The sequence below is a fragment of the Oryza glaberrima genome, chromosome 11 (genome assembly GCF_000147395.1).
Source record: "Oryza glaberrima chromosome 11, OglaRS2, whole genome shotgun sequence".
NCBI lineage: Eukaryota > Viridiplantae > Streptophyta > Magnoliopsida > Poales > Poaceae > Oryza > Oryza glaberrima.
Genome location: NC_068336.1, coordinates 26,266,388 through 26,285,798, shown reverse-complemented (window position 1 = coordinate 26,285,798; position 19,411 = coordinate 26,266,388). Strand labels below are relative to the sequence as shown.

General features: G+C 39.2%; 2 protein-coding genes and 1 pseudogene across 2 annotated transcripts; 2 read left to right on the top strand and 1 right to left on the bottom strand.

Moving 5' to 3' along the window:
- The first annotated feature begins 5,700 nt into the window (after positions 1-5,700).
- LOC127753633 (putative cyclin-D7-1) lies at positions 5,701-8,119 on the top strand. Its single transcript, XM_052279043.1, has 5 exons — positions 5,701-6,000; positions 6,221-6,307; positions 6,408-6,506; positions 6,650-6,940; positions 7,672-8,119. The coding sequence occupies exons 1-5, from the start codon at positions 5,701-5,703 to the stop codon at positions 7,885-7,887; spliced, it is 993 nt and encodes a 330-aa protein (XP_052135003.1). The 3' UTR covers positions 7,888-8,119.
- Positions 8,120-9,238: 1,119 nt separating this feature from the next.
- On the top strand, positions 9,239-10,538 carry LOC127755098 (thaumatin-like protein). Its single transcript, XM_052280735.1, has 2 exons — positions 9,239-9,362; positions 9,446-10,538. The coding sequence occupies exons 1-2, from the start codon at positions 9,305-9,307 to the stop codon at positions 10,147-10,149; spliced, it is 762 nt and encodes a 253-aa protein (XP_052136695.1). The 5' UTR covers positions 9,239-9,304; the 3' UTR covers positions 10,150-10,538.
- Positions 10,539-11,963: 1,425 nt separating this feature from the next.
- LOC127755891 (uncharacterized) lies at positions 11,964-15,124 on the bottom strand (annotated as a pseudogene).
- Between the last annotated feature and the right edge of the window lie 4,287 nt (positions 15,125-19,411).

The window sequence follows — 19,411 nt, the reverse complement described above, 5'->3', positions numbered from 1 at the left end:
TGCACTCCTAATTTATTCGGCAAGTCTTTTGCTGCTTTTCGTTTCAAAAAAAAAAAACTTGGGAGAGTGGAATGCTAATTCACATGTGACATTCATGGAACAAAATTGAGAGAGAGAGAGAGAGAGAGTACCGATGAATGTAATCAAACAGGTAGGAAGAAGGCAGGGGTGCGAGGGTTGATGAGTGATGACGCACCTTCCTTGTGAAGCACTGTGACGAACACACAAGGGGAATAGCAAGCATTAGCAGCACCAGCATGAAAGAAAGAAAGGGGAATCGGTGGAAGAGGTGACGCTGAGGAGGAGGAGGAGGAGGAGGAGGAGGTGGCTCAGCGCCATCGCCTAATCGCCATCGCAATCGCGGTTGAAGATGGGATCGCCCTTTGAGGCATTTGGACGAACACAGATCAAGCATGCATCACCATCGGTGAAGCAAGCAGCAGCACGAAAGAAAGAGATCGGTGGACGCTGGCTGAGGGTGGGTGGCGAGCGGAAGCAGCAGCAGCAGCAGGGCCATCGCCATCGGAGTTGAGGAGGATCGGATGGAGTCGGCGGCGAATCGCAGCGATGGATGGATATCATCATATCGTGAGGTGAGGGGAGGAGAGGAGGGGACTCCGTAGTGGAGTGGTATCCGATAGATTCTGGGCCAGGTCCATTAAGCCCACTATCCCAGCTCCACGTTTCTGGGCCGGCCAACGTAAATGCACATAGGCCCCTGGCCTATATTTAAGTGGCCCATATTTCTGTGATCGTGGCCCATACATCCACATGTTTCAATCACGTGAGAGTATGTACACTTAGACTCCCTTAAATATATATGTCCAATATAATTCGTATCCCTCGGTTACAGTATCAGATATCCTAAACCCTCAACTATTAAAACAGGTGTAAAATAACTCGCTTGGTAGTTTTGAGTTGATTTTCGCTGACGTGGCATGTTAGCCTAGTCCAATCGTTGAGCCAACATGTGCAGACCCACATAACATCCCCCTCCCTCTCTGGCTCTCTCCCCTTTCCTTCTTCCTCCTCTCTCTTTCTCCCTTATCTCTCTCTTTCCCATTACATTCCCCCTCTCCAAGATATTTAACTATTTGTCACTCTTATAAGTGGCAATTAAGGATTTGCCACTAGATCCACATGTCATAAATATACGAGGGCCACACGTCATAGATTGTAAGTGACAAATCCTTAATCGCCACATCTTAAAAGTGGCAATAAGTAAAATACCCCCCTTCTCCATAGTAGCAGCATCGGCTGGTGGCTAGCTCCCAGCAAAGCGAAGCGGAACCGGGTGCAGCGACCCACGACTTGGACGGTCGAGACGTCGCCGCTAATCACTTTAACTCCTACCACGGTAGCCTCGACAAAGCCGTCGGCCTCTACTTTGCGACCGTCATGAAGGAGCCTGTTGGCCCATCCATCTCGACCCACTGACAGTGGTCTGCGGCTTGGAGTAATATAACCGCGTCCTCCTTCACGATGCCACTCTCTACCCGTGTATATGCGGACTAGGTGAGGGCCATCACGTCCCAACCCCCTCGAGCTCCTCCGCCGCCATCACCTTGCTATCGCCCCTCCACCTTCTCCTCAACCTTTCTGTAAGCCTCCGTGAGGTCAAGCCGCCATCCTCCTTGGCTCTGTTGTGCTAGCTGCCAACAACTGCCCCCGGTTTCCGCTTCGCCCCAATGGGAACTTGCCGCCAGCCACCATCGTTGTGGAGAGCAGGAACAGAAGGGGAGAGAGGGGGGATGAGGAAGGGAAGGAGAAATAGTATGATATGTGGGTCCCTACTTACTTCCTCAATGGTTGGCCTAGGTCAACCGGCTACGTCAGTGAAAACCATCCTCAAAATTATTGAGGGGGTTATTTTGCACCAGTTTTAATAATTGAGTGCTTAAGATATATGGTATTATGATTGAGAGATACAAATTAGATTGGACGGTGTAAATTTGAGAGAGACAAAGTAGACTTGTTCCTCAATCATGAGGAGCCGGCCTGGGCTGTCTCTCTAATCAACATACGGCTACTACTATAAGGGGATGTGTTTAGTTCCACACTAAAATTAAATGTTTGAAGAGATTGAAACGATGTAATAGAAAAATTAGAAGTTTGTGTACGTAAGAAAGTTCGATGTAACGAAAAAGTTAAAAATTTAAAGAAAAAGGTTGGAATTCAGGGTCTAAGAGAAGCTTTGCACTTCACTGTACAGACTGAACTTGTCTCTGCTACTGTCAGATTATTCAATGGCGTTGTACGTACCCTATGAATACTACTCTACAAATTAATGCCGCGCGTTCTTCAATTAATCTCCAATAATCCGCACGATGATGAAAAAATAATTTAGCGTAACTAACTGAGCAAGTCAGTTCTCCTACTTCCTTTTCAATATACTTGAAAAAATACTCGTGCGTTACAATGGATGAGTGCTATTTTAATCTTATCATTGTTATACGGTTTAGCTAGGATGAAATTTACTGTAGGAATTCACTTGGATTTTTATTTTAGAAAATCTTGAGCTGCAATTAGGAGCCCGACTTTCATCTCAAGTTAGCACGCAAGTTTTTTTAAAGAGATTTCTTATACGACTCCTTTTGTATTTTTAAAAACAAACAAACATAAAATCCAACTCAAATACGGATATGTATTTCTAAAAACGAACGTACTTAAAAACCAATCAAACATAGATGACATATTAAAATACCGACAAAAATATTTTCAATTTTTATAATAGTATAGATATAGATATAGATAACGTCATTAAATTCTAACATGATGTTTAATCATTCATCCTATTAAAAATATATAAATATTATTTATTTTGTTATAACATATTTTATTATTAAGAAAAATAATAATTTATACTTTAATATATTTATATTAATTTTTTAAATAAGATAGATAATCAAATTAACATATTAAAAAACAACGGTGTCATATAAAACCAAGATAGTATATATACTACTATATCGATATATACCACTAGTTGGTGTATGTTTAGAGAGACTACTGATGATGCCTTACAATTAGCTAAAGGTACTTTCTTAAGTAAATTAATAAATAGAGTATCTAATTAAGTGTCATCGTGTCATTACAGTGGTCATGTGCATGGGGTACAACTGGCCGGCCGTGTGATGGATGCATCCATGGATGGATATAGTACCCAGTACTCTGTACGTGTGTGTCTATATATATATATATATATATATATATATATATATATATATATATATATATATATATATATATATATATATATATATATATATGTATGTATATATATGTATACCGTTGTTGACTTTTTAAAATATATTTGACTATTTATCTTATTAAAAAAATTATATGATTATCATTTATATTTTATTATGGCGTGGTTATTATTTATATTTTATTGTGACGTGGTTTATCATCAAATGATATTTAAGCATAACTTAATTTTTTTATATTGACACAAGAATTTTGAATAAGATGAATGTTTAAATATTTGTGAAAAAATTAACGTTTTTATATATTAGGAAACGGAGATAGTACTAGCTATGTATATGTATGTTTGTACTGTATGTGTCTGGGGCGTTAGTACATACGCATATACGTATGAGTACGAATGATCGAATTGAATGCACACAGTGTTGCCATGGACCACTCCAACATAACTCCTCCTCATGCATGCAAGTATATACTACTACTAATATATTTATACATGTAACAGTACGTAGTATATATATGTTGCATCTTTCGTTAGGTAGAAATTTAATTAAATTCATGCATTCACATCCAAATTGATTAAGGCACCCATCCGTGCATGCACAGCACACATCTACAAATCAACCGGCCGCGACCGACTGAATATTATATGGGCGCTATAGCCGCCCAGCCACAAATGTGTAGATGCATGCATGTTGGCTCATACATCCATCGATCATGCGTTTGCTCCCTTTGCAATCTTTCACAGTATGGATGGACAGATATAACTGTATGTCCTAATGTAGAACATGACAATATATACTCTATTTAACAGAGAAAAGAGTCCACAGTACTGTTCATCGCCCGTAATATATATTTTCAACCCTCATATATATATATATATATATATATATATATATATATATATATATATATATATAGGAGCGTATCCTATGCACACAGGCCCTCACGTGTACACACCGTGTACACCAACTAAAAATTATCACAAAAAATTTAGTCTTAAAGTCACTTTTTTTAAGTTCGATTAATTACATAGAAAAATATAACAACATTCGTAACATCAAATCAATTCTATTAAGATCCACTATCGAATATATTTATTTGGCTTTTAGAATATTATAATGTTTTTCCTATAAGTTAAACTTAGTTAAACCTAAAAAGAAGTTAAGTTGAGGATAAAACTAAAGCACCTCACCTTATATTGTGAAATAGAGGGGGGTTATATTGGCGGATCAGAATTAAAAAAAACACACTGTTTGGCTTGGGAGAAAAATCTAGCATGACGGAAAAATTAATATCTCTACTATAATTACTATTAAAAAAATTGAAGATGTTTTTGTCGGTATTTTGGTACGTCATCCGTGTATGAGTCAATTTTTAAGTGCATTCACTTTTGAAAATACATATCCGCATTTGAGTGGGGTCTTAAGTTCGTTCGCTTTTGGAAATACATGAGTCATATAAGAAATCTCTTTAAAAAAACTCGCATGCTAACTTAAAATGATCGGACTCTTTTTTGCAGCTCATGATTTTTGAGAAAAATATATATCCAAGCGAATTCTCAAAGTGAATTTTGTATAACAATAATAAGATTAAAATAGCATTCACCCGGGAAACTATTTTTATCCCTCGAGGGGATGTCCGCTCGTTGTTTGCATGTCAATCAAATGGTTATGAAAAAAATGTGAAGATGTATTAACATGTGATATATCACTCCAAAAACATGTAAGTTCAAATTCAACTTCCACATCTCGCAACGAAAAAAAATTGCTGCGAGATGTGAAAGTTGAATTTGAACTTGCATGTTTGTGGAGTGATATATCACATGTTAATACATCTTCACATTTTTTTAAAAAAAATTCATAACTATTTGATTGACATGTAAACAACGAGGGAACATCTCTTGAGGGATTAAAATCCACTCTCCCTTCAACCATTGCAGTGCGCGGGTATTTTTTTCTAGTATTAATTGTTAAAAACAAAAAAAAAACTCCGCTAGATAATTATTAGGTACGAGTTTGGGCATATAACATTTGCATGCATGAACAGGTGAGGCGTGCATGTGCATGTGCACGTCGATCTGGATTGGATCTAGCTAGCTAGCTCTTGCGGCCGGTTTTAATTTTAAGGCAACGTATGCACGCACGGACGCATGCATGCCTTGTATAATTCCTCACGCACGCACGTACGTACGCTCGCTCACGGCTCACTCCATCTTGTGTGCGTCGATCGTCTCCATATATATCGATATATCATCATCGATCATGCCGCCCGCCTTTGCCTTCGCCTTGCTTGCTGCGTCTCCTTCACAACCATTATATTGCATGGTGGCTATATACATTCTAGCTTGTTGATCATTAATTAATTAGATATAGCTAGGTAGGTATATAATCCATGGGAGGGAGGGAGCATCTCGATCGCATATGCAGCTGCTAGCTAGGTAGAATTAATTCATGAAGAAGAGACGGTGAACGGCGGGCGGTAGATCGATCAAGCATGGATGATGACGACGATACTAGTTTCAATAATTCTCTTGATCTCTACTGCGATGAGGACCCTTTCGACTCTACGCCCCCCCCGCCGCCGCCACCGCCGGAGCAGCAGCAACAAGCTGGGACGACGACGCCAGATGATATTGATGATGAGGTGATGGAGTACTACAAGGCGAAGCAGAGGTGTTACGCTCTTCAGATCAGAGATTACTGCTGCTACCTGCAACGCCATCATCTTCTTCTTCAGCAGCAGCAGCATGGTGTGGCGGCCGCCAGGCTCAAAGCCGTACGTTACATCATCTATGTATGTACAGATTCTCGACTTGTATCGACCGATCATTCTCTCTATTAATTAACTAGCTATATATTCTTCCATGATCTGTACATTCTGATAGATAGTGATATCTCGACACTAAGAGATAGATTATTGATGTGCAAAATAAATAATTATTGTTGTTAGCTCTTGTGTTGTGTAAATTTTTAATTTGTAATCGAAAGATTGATATATGATGATGAATGATCAGGCAATGGGAAGGCTGGGACTGGAGGCCGCGACGGCGTTCAACGCAGCCAACTATCTGGATCGCTTCCTCTCCATCAATTGCCATTTGGTTGGTAAATCTATCGATCAAATCGGAGTACTCAGTTAGTAGTAGTGGTACGTCTCCTCTAGCTAGTAACTGAGTATGCATTGCCAATTAATATTGGCAGAAGTGGGAGGAGTGGATGGTGGAAGTGGTGAGCGTGGCGTGCCTGTCCCTCGCCTGCAAGCTCGACGAAGTCACCATCCCCTCGCTCCACGACCTTCAGGTACTATACGTATATTTTCATTTCATTTAATTTTCGGTGCATTCATATTCATACCATATCTATGCATTCATATCATATATTCATACATATCGATCGATACGAAGTGAACTGAAGGATGGATGCATGTGTTGTGTGGTGGACAGATGGAGGAGGCGATGGGGCACTCGTTCCGGGCGTCCACCATCCGGGACATGGAGCTCACGCTGCTCAAGGCTCTCCGCTGGCGCCTCGCCTGCGTCACCCCTTTCTCCTTCCTCCCCGTTACTACTACTACAACTACTAGGGCCCTCCTCCTCCGCTCCCTCTTTGATCCCTCCTTTCTCCGCTTTGATGCCTCGCTGCTTGCTGCCTCTGCTCTTACTTTATCCTCTACTACACCACAACACCCCAATCATCTCCTCCTCAACCGCCTCATTCATCCTTTCTCCCAAACGGTACGTACCTTAATTAATTTCTTACCCTATATATACTTCAACAATATTCTACCCATTTGTTACTATTATTTTTGCGTTCGTGATTCATCATTCACTGCCCAAGTCGCCATCTGCAAATGCTGGACTACTCTGTTTACATATTCACATCCGACCGTAATGCTCTGTTACAATATTGTGAACAGGACACTAGCTACTCTGTTTATTTGCATATTCTCTTTTTATGATGCAAATCTAGGGTAAGGTTGCTTTATATGTTGCATGGGACAATGATTCTAAACAAACTCTCCAATATGTATACAACAAAGTTTTTCTTCTCTCTCTCTATTCTCTACTACTTTAAACACTCAGTTGTTCTCCTCCCTCCCTATAGCATGTGGCGCCTGTAAAAAACCGAACCGGTCCACCCATCCCCCTCCCATACCACGCACAGCGCCGATAAAAAACCAAACCAACACACCCCTTCCACCCTATTACTCTAGATCATGTTACAATATACGGGCATAGTACTAGTGTCTAGGAAAAGAAATTTTACGACCCTTGAAAAAGTACCTTGAGGTATCTAAATTTTAAACTAAAACTTTTGGTAACTCGAGATATTTAATATCTGGAGGTACCAAATTAATTTTATACTAGAAAATATGATATCTTTCTGTACATTTTCAATGATGGTAAAATTACCCGTCTGGAAAACATATAGAGTTAACTGATGGTGTTAATTAAACTAACTGCAGGACCATGAGGTGAAGGAATGCTTCAACATGATGAAAGCACTTCACTTGGATATGTCCAAAAATCCTGGCAGGTCTAGTGACCATCCGTGCTGGAGTCCGATTTCAGTAGTAATTCCCTTCCACACTGACGGTACAGTTAACAGATCAGCAATAAGCCGATGTCTATTTGGCAGCGGCAGATTAAAGCCAGATCAATTTGACGATGATACATACTAATACAGAGGAAGATAAGGATAGTGGAGTATGCACATGTATTCAGGAGACGAAATGAACTCACAAGTCACAATGAAAGTGAACTAGCCACTGAAAGCATTAACTTGGGATAAGGAGATTAACATTATTCGTTTACTGTAGCTAATCAGACAAATTGATGTACGTATTTTGTGTATTTTATATTCGTTCTGTAATATCGGTCCTCGCTAAAAAGCACGCCCATGTATTTGTGTTGTGCGTGCTGCTCAATTATTTCAAGTTTAAACAGTCTGTGTGCAGCATATTTCAAATATAAAATTGTAATACTGTTGAGCATAATGTATATCAACAAGAAGAAGCGATATATGTGACTGGTCTGGTTAAAATGTATCTTCAGGCTTTGGTGTGAATATGTAGAGAAAAATCATATCAGTGACTCAGTGATCGAGCTAGACGACTAGGACTCCTTTTCTGATTTGGAAAGCAACTGAACAGAGCATACATGCATGCTTTGCTTTCTGATGAATTACATATGCATATGAAAGATCATAGACCCCAGCGGCATTCACAGGATAGAGATCGTGAAAAAAAAGCAGAGAACAAAAGCAAAAGAGAAGGAGATTGCAACTGGGGCTACGGCTACGACTTGTCAAATTCTTTTCCTTATCCAAATGACGATCGAGGACGAGGAGATATATAAATACTCTAGTAGCATGCGGTTGATGATGCATTTGCGCAGCACAAGTACAAAGCGAGAAACCTCAGCGCAAAGCAAGGAATAGATCCTGACGTAGTACCTGCTGAGAGATGGATCGCAATCCCCAAAGGAAAAAGAAGAAAGTGAAATTAAAGTTGGTACTTAGTAGTAATTTGCAGCCTTTGGAGTTTGCTGCGCTGCTCTGCTCGCACTGATTTGGTTGCCAGGCATCCGATTAGCTGATTGCACTGCACATAGGTGAAAAACTGAAAATTAATGTGCAATAAGATGTGAAGAGCAGGTCAGGTCAGTAAGCTAATTAACTGAAGCCAAGTGTGAAGTTGAGTTACAGCAGCCTAGCACAGTCATCAGGTAGCCTATAGTGGTGCCTAAATTGCTGATTGAGCATGTAGACATTGCTAGTGGTAGTACGAACAAGTCGACAGAATTATGGCAGCAACGTGTTGTGGCTTATGGAACACATGAAACTGAAATAGATAGTAGTATGTTTATTCGCTTCAGATGGATGTCCCAGGTGTTAGTTACAGGAAAGGAAGTAAGCTAACAAGTCAGTTAGCTTCAGTAGCTAGGGAGGCTAGCTCCCTCTGCATAATTTTTATAGTCAGTGTTGACAGGTTATATATATGTTGGCTGCGCTGGTTGGCTGGCCTCCCCCCAAAGACTAGTGATCATCAGTTGCATCAAGCGACTAAGCTAGCTATATATTGGCAGTTAATTGAGTTGATGGCCACTCCTCTGCTGCTCGTCGTCAATGCCATCCTCATCATGGCAATCACAGCTTGTACGTACATGGCAGTTAAACAAGCAGAAATGCATGATCCGTTTGAATTGGTAGCTAATTAATTATGAGGGATGAAGTTGCAGGTGGAGGAGGAGGAGGGAATGGCGGCATCCAGCTGATCATGGTGAACAACTGCGGCGAGTCGGTGTGGCCGGGGCTGCTGGGCACCGCGGGGCACCCGACGCCGCAGTCGGGTGGCTTCCACCTGGGCGCCGGCGAGGAGGCGGCGTTGGAGGTGCCGGCGGGGTGGTCGGGGCGCGTGTGGCCGCGGCGGGGCTGCAGCTTCGACTCCCGCGGGCGCGGCAGCTGCGCGACGGGCGACTGCGGCGGCGTGCTGCGGTGCAACGGCGCGGCGGGGGCGACTCCCGCGACGGTGGTGGAGATGACGCTGGGGACGTCGGCGTCGGCGATGCACTTCTACGACGTGAGCCTGGTGGACGGGTTCAACGCGCCGGTGTCGATGGCGGCGGTGGGGGGAGGCGTGGGGTGCGGGACGGCGGCGTGCGGGGCGGACGTGAACGTGTGCTGCCCGTCGGCGCTGGAGGTGCGGGACAGGGAAGGGAGGGTGGCGGGTTGCCGGAGCGCCTGCAGGGCCATGGGCGGCGACCGCTACTGCTGCACGGGGGACTACGCCTCGCCGTCGGCGTGCCGCCCCACCATCTTCTCCCACCTTTTCAAGGCCATCTGCCCTCGTGCGTACAGCTACGCCTACGACGACGCCACCAGCCTCAACCGTTGTCACGCCAAGCGCTACCTCATCACCTTCTGCCCACCCCAACCATCCTAACTACTCATTCACTAATGTACTCGTATTCTGGATGTATCTTCTTCTTCCATCAATTAATCATACTACCTATGCCTATCTATATATCAATGCAAATCCTACCTACTCCATCTTTATTACTCTCAACTGCCCGGCCGGTATACCAGCAGATATATACTCCAAGCTAGTACCAGGTAGCTACTATAGTACAGTACGTAGTATCACAGCAAAAAAAGGATGGCACTAAAAGTGCCCGAAATTCTAGAACCAACACCGACAATTTAACAGATGTGGTTATAGTACAATCGTGATTTAATTACACTGTAAGTTGCATGTAACAACTTGTATGTGACTTTCAAAAATTACATAACATGCTATTTCGGTGAAACGAAGGTTGTGGGAACAAATCCTCTCACATGTGCGCGCGCCGTGACGTTTTTCCTTCTTCATGACTTGCACGAATCTTGAAAGAAATCTAATGGTTCAAAATTATATGAAAGTTACGTATAAGTTACATTGTAGGTACATACAAGTTACAGTGTCATTTTTTTTGAGAAAAATTTGTCGACAAATATATAGCAAAATTGTAAGTATATATATGTACCGGTTCTTTAGTAAAACTGGTACCTATGGCATTGCTGCTTAAGTGCCGGTTTTTTAGAAAAATCAGCACATATAATATGTATATATTTTCCCTATGACATCTTCTTAGGTTTGAATTACCCTCCTCAATTCAAAAAAACAGACATTATTCACCCTCAACTTTTCATACCGGACGAATTACCCCCTAGTTGATTTCGGAGCGGTTTGATCCTACATGGCGTCCATGTGGCAATCCAATCAATATAAGAAAAATAAAAAATTGTGGGACCCACTTGTCAGTTCCACCTCTTCTCTCAGTCACCATATGTGGGCCCTACCCTTTTATATTTTTTATGCTGATTGGACTATCACGTGTGCGTCACGTACAACAAAAACCGCTCCTGAGTCCGTCGGTGGGTAATTCATCCGGTATGAAAAGTTGAAGGTGAAGAATATCTGGTTTTTAATTGAGGGGGTAATTTATACTGTCGCAATAGTTTCAAGGGGGTAAATTGGAATTGTTCCTAAAATTAAAACGCTTGTGTGCTATAGTTGTGATAAACTTATTGTGATTGTATAACATCACCGGACTGACGAATCGCAGTTACAGCATGCATGATACTCCCTCCATTCCAAAATATAAGGCACAACCACCCTTAACCCAAAGATCAATAAATAATTATTATCATCTTGTAGTTTTTTTAGAATCATCCTAATAAATATAATACATGCATCCAATAAGATTAGATAACATGAGAGTGGAGGATTTAAAAAAGTAATAATTTAATAGAGAAGATGCCATAGTTAATTGCATGCTTGTATGCATGTCTTAGATTATGGAATATCTAATAAAAGTGGTTGTGCCTTATATTATGGAACGGAGGGAGTAAAATGAAGGAAAGCCAGCGGCTAGCTAGCTTAGGTAGTAGTTTGTCGATTGTAATTAACCCAAGTAGTAGAGCGACGGGGTGAGAAGAGCCAGCAGGCGCCTCCTCTGTGCATGCAGCAGCGATTGGACACCTGAATCGATCAATGAATTGAATGAATCAACTCAATACTTGCTTATGAGAAATTATACAGATATATGTTTGTCCAAAACAAGCTAGCTGATCGATCAGTAGATGATGTATTGAACAATGCAAGCTAGGTAAAAATTAATAAGACTATATAAGGACCACGAGCGGCGAGTAGGATTTGGAGGCGGGCTAGGACATGCCTGCCATGGACGTAGTGGATGAGCATGAAGAAGTTGCGGTTCACCATCTACATATATACGTGCGTGTGTGTCTGCATTTTTTAGGAAACCCAAGAATATTTTAAGGTCCACGAGTAACTGCATTTTCTGGATATCTCATGGAATATGACATCTCTGCACTAAGGGCATAGTGGTTCAACACTGGCCCAATAGATTGATGCATGACAAAGTTGGGAGGGGTATGTTGCTCTAGATCATGACATGCACGGATATATGACATTAGATGTGCAAGATGACCCTCATGCAGCTGGGTACCCCGTGGTGAAGTTAAGCATCCTACAACATCAACTACGTCTATTGCTTGAGAACCTAAAAGCTGTGAACTTATACCAGAACTTAAGCCATATGTCATCATATGCTCCCGAGATTCCAACTGAGCAGTTCCTATACCATTGTTATCCAATTGGTTCATGTTAAGGAACTCATTCGTTGTTTTTTGATAGAACTGATTGCTCTCTTTAGCATCGTCCGGAACATACGGAGGAAGGTCAAAATCTTCCTCTCCAAGTAGTAGTTGTGTGAAAGTTGGTCCCTCTCTAGTATGAGTAGGAACTTGTGTTTGCATTGCCAAGTTGTTGGTATCTCTATTTGTGTTAGCATGTGCAATCACCTTCTGATTACTTGAATTATAACCCTGAAAGAAGGAATACGATTAATACATGAATATTATTGACTAGTTAAATGTTTGTGTTTGCTACGGATAAAATGAAAAAAATATTAAAATATTTTTCTAAAATAAATAAATCATATTTACCATGAAATATGTTACCCACATTTTCCCTATAGGAGAGAAAATGTGACCCACATTCTCCTATAGGAAAAATGTGACCCACATTTCCCCTATAGGAAAATGTGGCTACCCACATTAATTTTATATGTGGCTATCCATTTAGATATAGTTGTTGTGTAATATTAAGAAGTTAAAGGGGTAATATTTAAAGATTGCTATTGGAGTAGGTGGGGCGACAGATTCAATGCCACCACCATTGGATTGTTTTTAGAGAGTATAGATAAAATTCTACCAATAATATGTACATCAACCAAACTACTAGAGAAGGAACCACGAACAATATGCATGCTAGTGGTTCTTCATTAAGAAAAAGAAAATGTTAGGACATCCGATCCATGTGTTACCTCTCTATGATATTCTTGCTAAGTGTCCAATACTGAATAAAAGGTACAAACATTCCTTTGAAAAATTTTCTTAAGTTCATTTTTAAAGATAATATAAATGATTTATATCTCCAGCTTTTGTCATAAGGCACAAATCCAATAGGTTTGTTGAATAAAAGGGGAAAAATAGACATAAGGTGATGAGACAAATCTCCCAACTTCCTATTATTTTCTAGTGTTAATAGAGACACATAGATTCTTACATTCTAGGATGTTTGTACGTCAGCATAATAATAGAAATTTGTTTCAAAGAACTCTAGCATATAACCTAATTGGATTTAAACCTATAATCCTTAGGGCATCCTAGTGATGGTTCAAACTAGCAGATGAGGTGGGTCTCATCGTATATATGGCCTTAGTTGAGTATGCATACTAGATGCTCCCTTCATCCAAAAGTCTAAGGCATATTTATTTTGTCACCAAGACCAAGGACGAATTAACTCATCCACCATATAACAAAACCAAGGTACTATATGCATGCATACAAGCAATGAGTATTAAGATGACTTATTGAGTTTCAGTCAACAATTTAATTTAGCACATCGAGACTACAAATATTCTCATCTCATTTGGAAAAAACTAGAAAATAAAATATGCCTTGAACTAAGTCGTGCTTAGAACCATACTCTCTAGCCTACTTTTTAATTGCATATAAGGGTTTCATCGGGGTTTCAGCCGATGAGTTATCTACAAGGATTATAATGATATACAAGGGTTTCATCGGGGTTTCTCTCTAGCCTACGTTGCATCGGCTTATAAGGATTATATACAAGTTAGATTTAGCCGATCGGAACAAAAGTTTCACTATTTATCTAATCGTTTGGATTTAATGACATCGGACCTACAGCGATGTATGCTTTAACCTTCGGATCAACGCTTATTCTATCATATCATTATTAGCCGATTGGTTTCTAGTAAAATATATTATTGTTATATTATATTATCATTAGCTGATTGTCTTTATATTATTATTTACTCAAGTATCAGTCTCTACATTGGACATATATAGCTGATTGCTCAAAACTCTATCAACATTAGCTGGTACCGACATCGGTTAGCATTGCTACATCGGCTTGTCAGTTGATCGGCTCTTTGACTTTTAATTTATATATCTTGTAAGTTGCAAGATCAAATTAATTAACACTCCATTAAGAAGCTTTAAATATTATTTTCCTCTATAAATTACTTAAACTAAATATGTTCTTCTAAATTACTTATCTGAACTTTGATCCGATTACACCGTTGTATTTATTACAATTATATATTAACAAGAAGATCTCACATGATTATATATATTAACTAATTAACCGTTAAAATTAGGTGATTAATGCGTGAGAGTGAAATGTTTCGATACGGTGTTGGAAAAAAAAGTTTAGATGCATATTTTGCTGTGCTTTCCATATCTTTCAAATTGTAGCAAATTATTTTGACTGCCAAATTAAGGAGCAGGACGGTACATGTGTCTACACAGACAGGGCATGCATATCAGGATGGGCAGATCGAAACAACAGTGGCCCATCTCTCAGAGAGCAGCCCAGCTAAGTCAGGCAAACAAAGCAAAAAAAGCGTAGTTACATATAGAAAAGAAAAGAAACAAGATGGAGTTGGGCCGGGCCCAGTACATAATTGAAGGCCCAGCCCAGAAGCAGCTAAAGAAAAGGAAGGGGAAAAGAAAAAAAAATAGTGGCGCAGGGAGAGGTAGAGCTAGTCGTGGAAGGTGGAGGAGATGAGCAAGGAGACGCAGCGGCGCATGATGTACAGACGCGCGCGCTGCTCCCTCACCCTCCCCGATACCGACCGCCTCAGCCCTCCTCTTCTCCGGCCTCTTCCTCCCGCCACCTCCTCCTCCTCGATCTCCTCCTTCACCACCTGCATCGACGACGACCTCGTCTTGATCTGCACCAGCTGCTTATTAGTATTAGGCTGCATCATCTTCCACCCCTCGCCATCCATCATCTCCGATCGATAACTACTCTCAACTTCTTCCATCGATCCCTCTTCTCTTCGGAGGATAAAGCAAAAGCTAGCTAGCGGCGAATGAATCGAGTAGCTAGCTTTTTGCTTAAACCATGGCCAGTTTGGGTATTTATAGTGAGATACCCAAGCCAGCAGCTTAATTAATTCGTTACCCCATGCATGGCCATGATGAGGATCGCGATAGGAGTAATTAACCAGTTTAATTTGCTTGCCACGCGTACGTGTGTGTCTCCAAAATAGGGGTCAGCATGGTGCCGGGTCCCTTAATTTTGTTGCATTCATTTGCTCAACATATTAGTACTTGCACCGTTTCATATTATATATAAGACTCTAGTATTAGGCAACATATCCTATGCACATAGGCCCTCACGTGTACACACGTGCACACCAACTAAAAAATATCACCAAAAAATCTAGAAAAAATCATATACATACTTTCAATTGTACTACACCTAGGGTTAAAATCTTAACGTCAAATTCATTATATTTTAGCCGTAACAAAAAAAACAAAAAATCTGACAGTTTTAAGGTTGCAATTTTGTCAGAATTTTATCTTTTTTGTTATTCTCTATGTAGAATGAATTTGAAATTGCGACTTTGCACGTAGATGTAATACTATTGAAAGTACATGTATGAATTTTCCTAGAATTTTTTGTGATAATTTTTAGTTGGTGTACACGGTGTGTACACGCGAGGGCCTGTGTGCATAGGATACGCTCCCCTAGTATTATCCACATTCATATATATGTTAATAAATCTATACATATATGTGTGCCTAGATTCATTAACATCTATATAAATATGTGTAATGCTAGAAAATCTTATAACCTAAACGGAGGTAGTATTAAACTAGCACAAACTATGTCCTAAAATATAAGAAGTTTTAGACTTATGTATAGGTATTAAAAAAATATATGAGATTAAATGAAGGATGGTTGTGATTGATTATGAAAAGAAAGTAGGTAAGAATTTGAATGGTGTAAGGTTGTGATTAATTGAGAAGATAATGTAGGTGAAAAAGTTATTATGATATTTTGAGACGGATGGAGTAGTAATTAGCCGAGCATCTTGCTACCCAGTGTAGTACTACAATGCAGTTAAGTGCTATAGAGAATCTACTTAATTGATACAGTAGTGTTAGATCCACGGATGCATATGCTTGATTGCTTGCTTCGATTGATCGACCTCTCTCTCTCTCTATATAGCCAGATAATTAACTGATGATGACTTTCTTTATACTCCAACGTACGAATCATCGATCATGCTGCTTGTCCAAAGTGATCTTATTAGATCCCTCTCGTGTTGGATCGAACATCATAATAACGTTGTATTCTTAAAAAATAATAGCTAGAAACTTTGGTAATCATGCTATCATAATTAATATATCTCTCGCTTGTAAAACAAATAACTGCTACCTCCGTTTTAAAATGTAGCAATTTTTAGCTATAAATCTAAACACACAGATATAACAATTTTTAGCTATAAATCTGAACACCTAAAAATTGCTATATTTTGGGACGAATATAGTATTAACTAATATCTGCAAGCTTTAAGTTTTGTATCGTAGTACTTCTTGGTTGGGTACTTGGGTGCCATTGATCCTGAAGTGACCTGCAGCTCCTTAAAGTTCGACTACATAACAAACTTCAAGATAATTTACTGCGAGAATATACAATTAATGATCTGTAGCACGTTATTATGCTACATAAAATTAAATTAGTTTAGAATCTTGTATAGCCTATATATGCATAGCACGGGTTTAGAGTCTTGATCAACAAAGTCAGCTTCATTAACTATAGAAATTCTTGCATCTTTTGGATATGTTAAAGATTGTTACTTGCAAAATGGATCTAATCCACGACTGATTTTAAAGATGGAGTGATAAGGATTTCTACACCGGTCGTAACAGAATTAAGATCTCTCTTTTTTTTCATATGGAGAAAAAAGGAATTGTATTCGGTTCTAGCCCAGAAAAATTAAAGCCAAATTAAGCAAAGGCAACCAGCCAAGGATGCTCATCTTCTGATCCCTATAAAAAGAAAAGCAATCGAATTAATTATTCTATATTTTTGGTGCTGTGTAAGAGATGCATGCCTTGTTGTGGGATAAGGTGTCCAACGCCTGTACTGAGCTGCTAGATATGCATGCTGCATTGCCCAGGAGATGCTCGGAAGTGGAACATCCCTCTGCTTTGCGTTATTGCGGGTGGAACTTGGGCAATTTGGCTAATTAGAAACGATTATTGGGTTTCAACAATAAGCAGTGCTTGTGCCGGATGTGCTACTGTTGCCTTGTACAACTATTTCTTTCTTGCAATAATAGTGAAAAATTTTAGCGCCAACGAAGCTAGCTTAATTTGGGCGAATTTGGAAGCTGTAAGAGTCTCGCTGCTTGCAAGAATCCGCGAGTCGCGAGGGGAAGGAGATGGATGAATCACAAGCCGATGGCGAGGAAGTCCAGTGTCCTGGCTGAGTAGGGGTAGGGCTTTGTGTCTTTCTGATTCCCTATTCTTCAAGGTAATCCACGGTAATTAACTACCTTGTCCTCTAAAAATTAATTATTTTATCATAATTTTATAATCGTGATTTAAACTAATCCAGCTATCAAAAAGTCAGAAGCATCAAATGGTACACCCTAGGAGCTAGCTGACATGAACCTAGGGAGTAGGAGCAGTACCATGGATCCAAAAGGTTCATTGAACTGGAATCATATATATGCATGCATCTCACTGCATTCGTTTTGTCATTTTGGTTATTCATGTACTAGTATGGAAAGAAATTTAAATGAGTGGAGGTTGATGAGACACCAAATACTCTAGCTATGTTTATATTTGTGTACGATTTTTGAATCCTTTGAAATACTTATATCTAGAAACAGATAGAGTAAAATTTGAATTATTATTATATCTAAGTCTTGATGAAATTATGATATTACGAAAACTATATCTTTAAAACAAATTTAGATACTCATATGATTCTTGTGAATATAACCTGAATATACTCCTATTCAAAAAGATAGAACGTTCAAAAAAAAATTAAAATTTGACTTGGAACATGTCATGTTCTTCATCAAAACCAAAACCAAAACCAAACCAAACGTAACAAGCCAATATCAACTCAACTCATTTGTCCAATTAAATAGTTAGTTTGAATTACTTGAATATAGACACGATTTTAAATTTAGACAATGGAAATGTTTTATATATTGTAGACACCATTAACATTGCATAGTTTTGTATGATTTAAATTAGAGTAAATTTCACAAAACTACAGGTATTTTGACCAAATTATCACAAAACTACAGATTTAAGGAGTTGTATCACAAAACTACACATTTAGCACCAAATTTATCACAAAACTGCAGATTTTATGTTAAGTATCACAAAAATGCATATTTAATATTGAACTTATCACAAAACTATAACTTTTGGAGTTTAAATCCCTAGCACCATTGTGATGGTGGAGCTATAAACATTATTACTTTGTGATTAAATTAGTTCTAAACCTGTAGTTTTATGATAATTTAGTTACTAAACGTGTAGTTTTGTGACACTTCATCTTAAATGTGTAGTTTTGTGATAAATTTGGTGTTAAATGTGTAGTTTTGTGATACAACTCCTTAAATCTGTAGTTTTGTGATAGTTTGGTCATAGTATCTGTAGTTTTGTGAAATTTACTCTTTAAATTATATTGCTCCACTACGGTACTGGTAATTAATTAGAATTGTTTCTACAGTTTATCCATGTGAAGAAAAAAATTAAAACAGACAATATCTTATACCTTAGTCCAACATATTTTATGGTATAATTTCTTAGTATAAGTGCCATATCTAATGTTGTCTTTATAGTAAAGGGTATATTTTATAGAGCTCCTACTCTAGGGTGGAGTGGAGGTGAGGAGTAGCAGAAATGCCACTCCACTTTCTTAGTGTAATTTTTAGGAGCGGAGCGACAACTCTTATATATTATTCGGAATCTCAAAAGTGTTTGGTACATGTCTAATTTTATGGGATTATTTTGCCTCCCAATCGAGACGTATAAGCAGATAGGGGATCTAAAAAATTAATTAACAGCTAGTAATAGACAGGTGAAAATTTGCTTAACAGTGATAGAGACATGTTGATAATCAAAAAAAAAGTAGGCAGATATGTATACATAATTAATATGTTTATGTTTAATTACAAACTCTGCATGATGTTAATCAGCTAGCATGCAGATTTTTTCAATGACACAGAGCCGAAAGTTTCGCACCGCATGTTGTATTGTGCTAATTAACACATGATTAAGGAATTTGATGACTC

Excerpts from the sequence above, each read along its gene's own strand:
- LOC127755098 (XM_052280735.1), top strand. The coding sequence starts at position 9,305 with ATGGCCACTCCTCTGCTGCTCGTCGTCAATGCCATCCTCATCATGGCA. Across the intron at positions 9,363-9,445 it reads CATCATGGCAATCACAGCTT|GTGGAGGAGGAGGAGGGAAT; the intron begins GTACGTACATGG and ends ATGAAGTTGCAG.
- LOC127753633 (XM_052279043.1), top strand. The coding sequence starts at position 5,701 with ATGGATGATGACGACGATACTAGTTTCAATAATTCTCTTGATCTCTAC. Across the intron at positions 6,308-6,407 it reads TCTCCATCAATTGCCATTTG|AAGTGGGAGGAGTGGATGGT; the intron begins GTTGGTAAATCT and ends TAATATTGGCAG. Across the intron at positions 6,941-7,671 it reads TTCATCCTTTCTCCCAAACG|GACCATGAGGTGAAGGAATG; the intron begins GTACGTACCTTA and ends AACTAACTGCAG.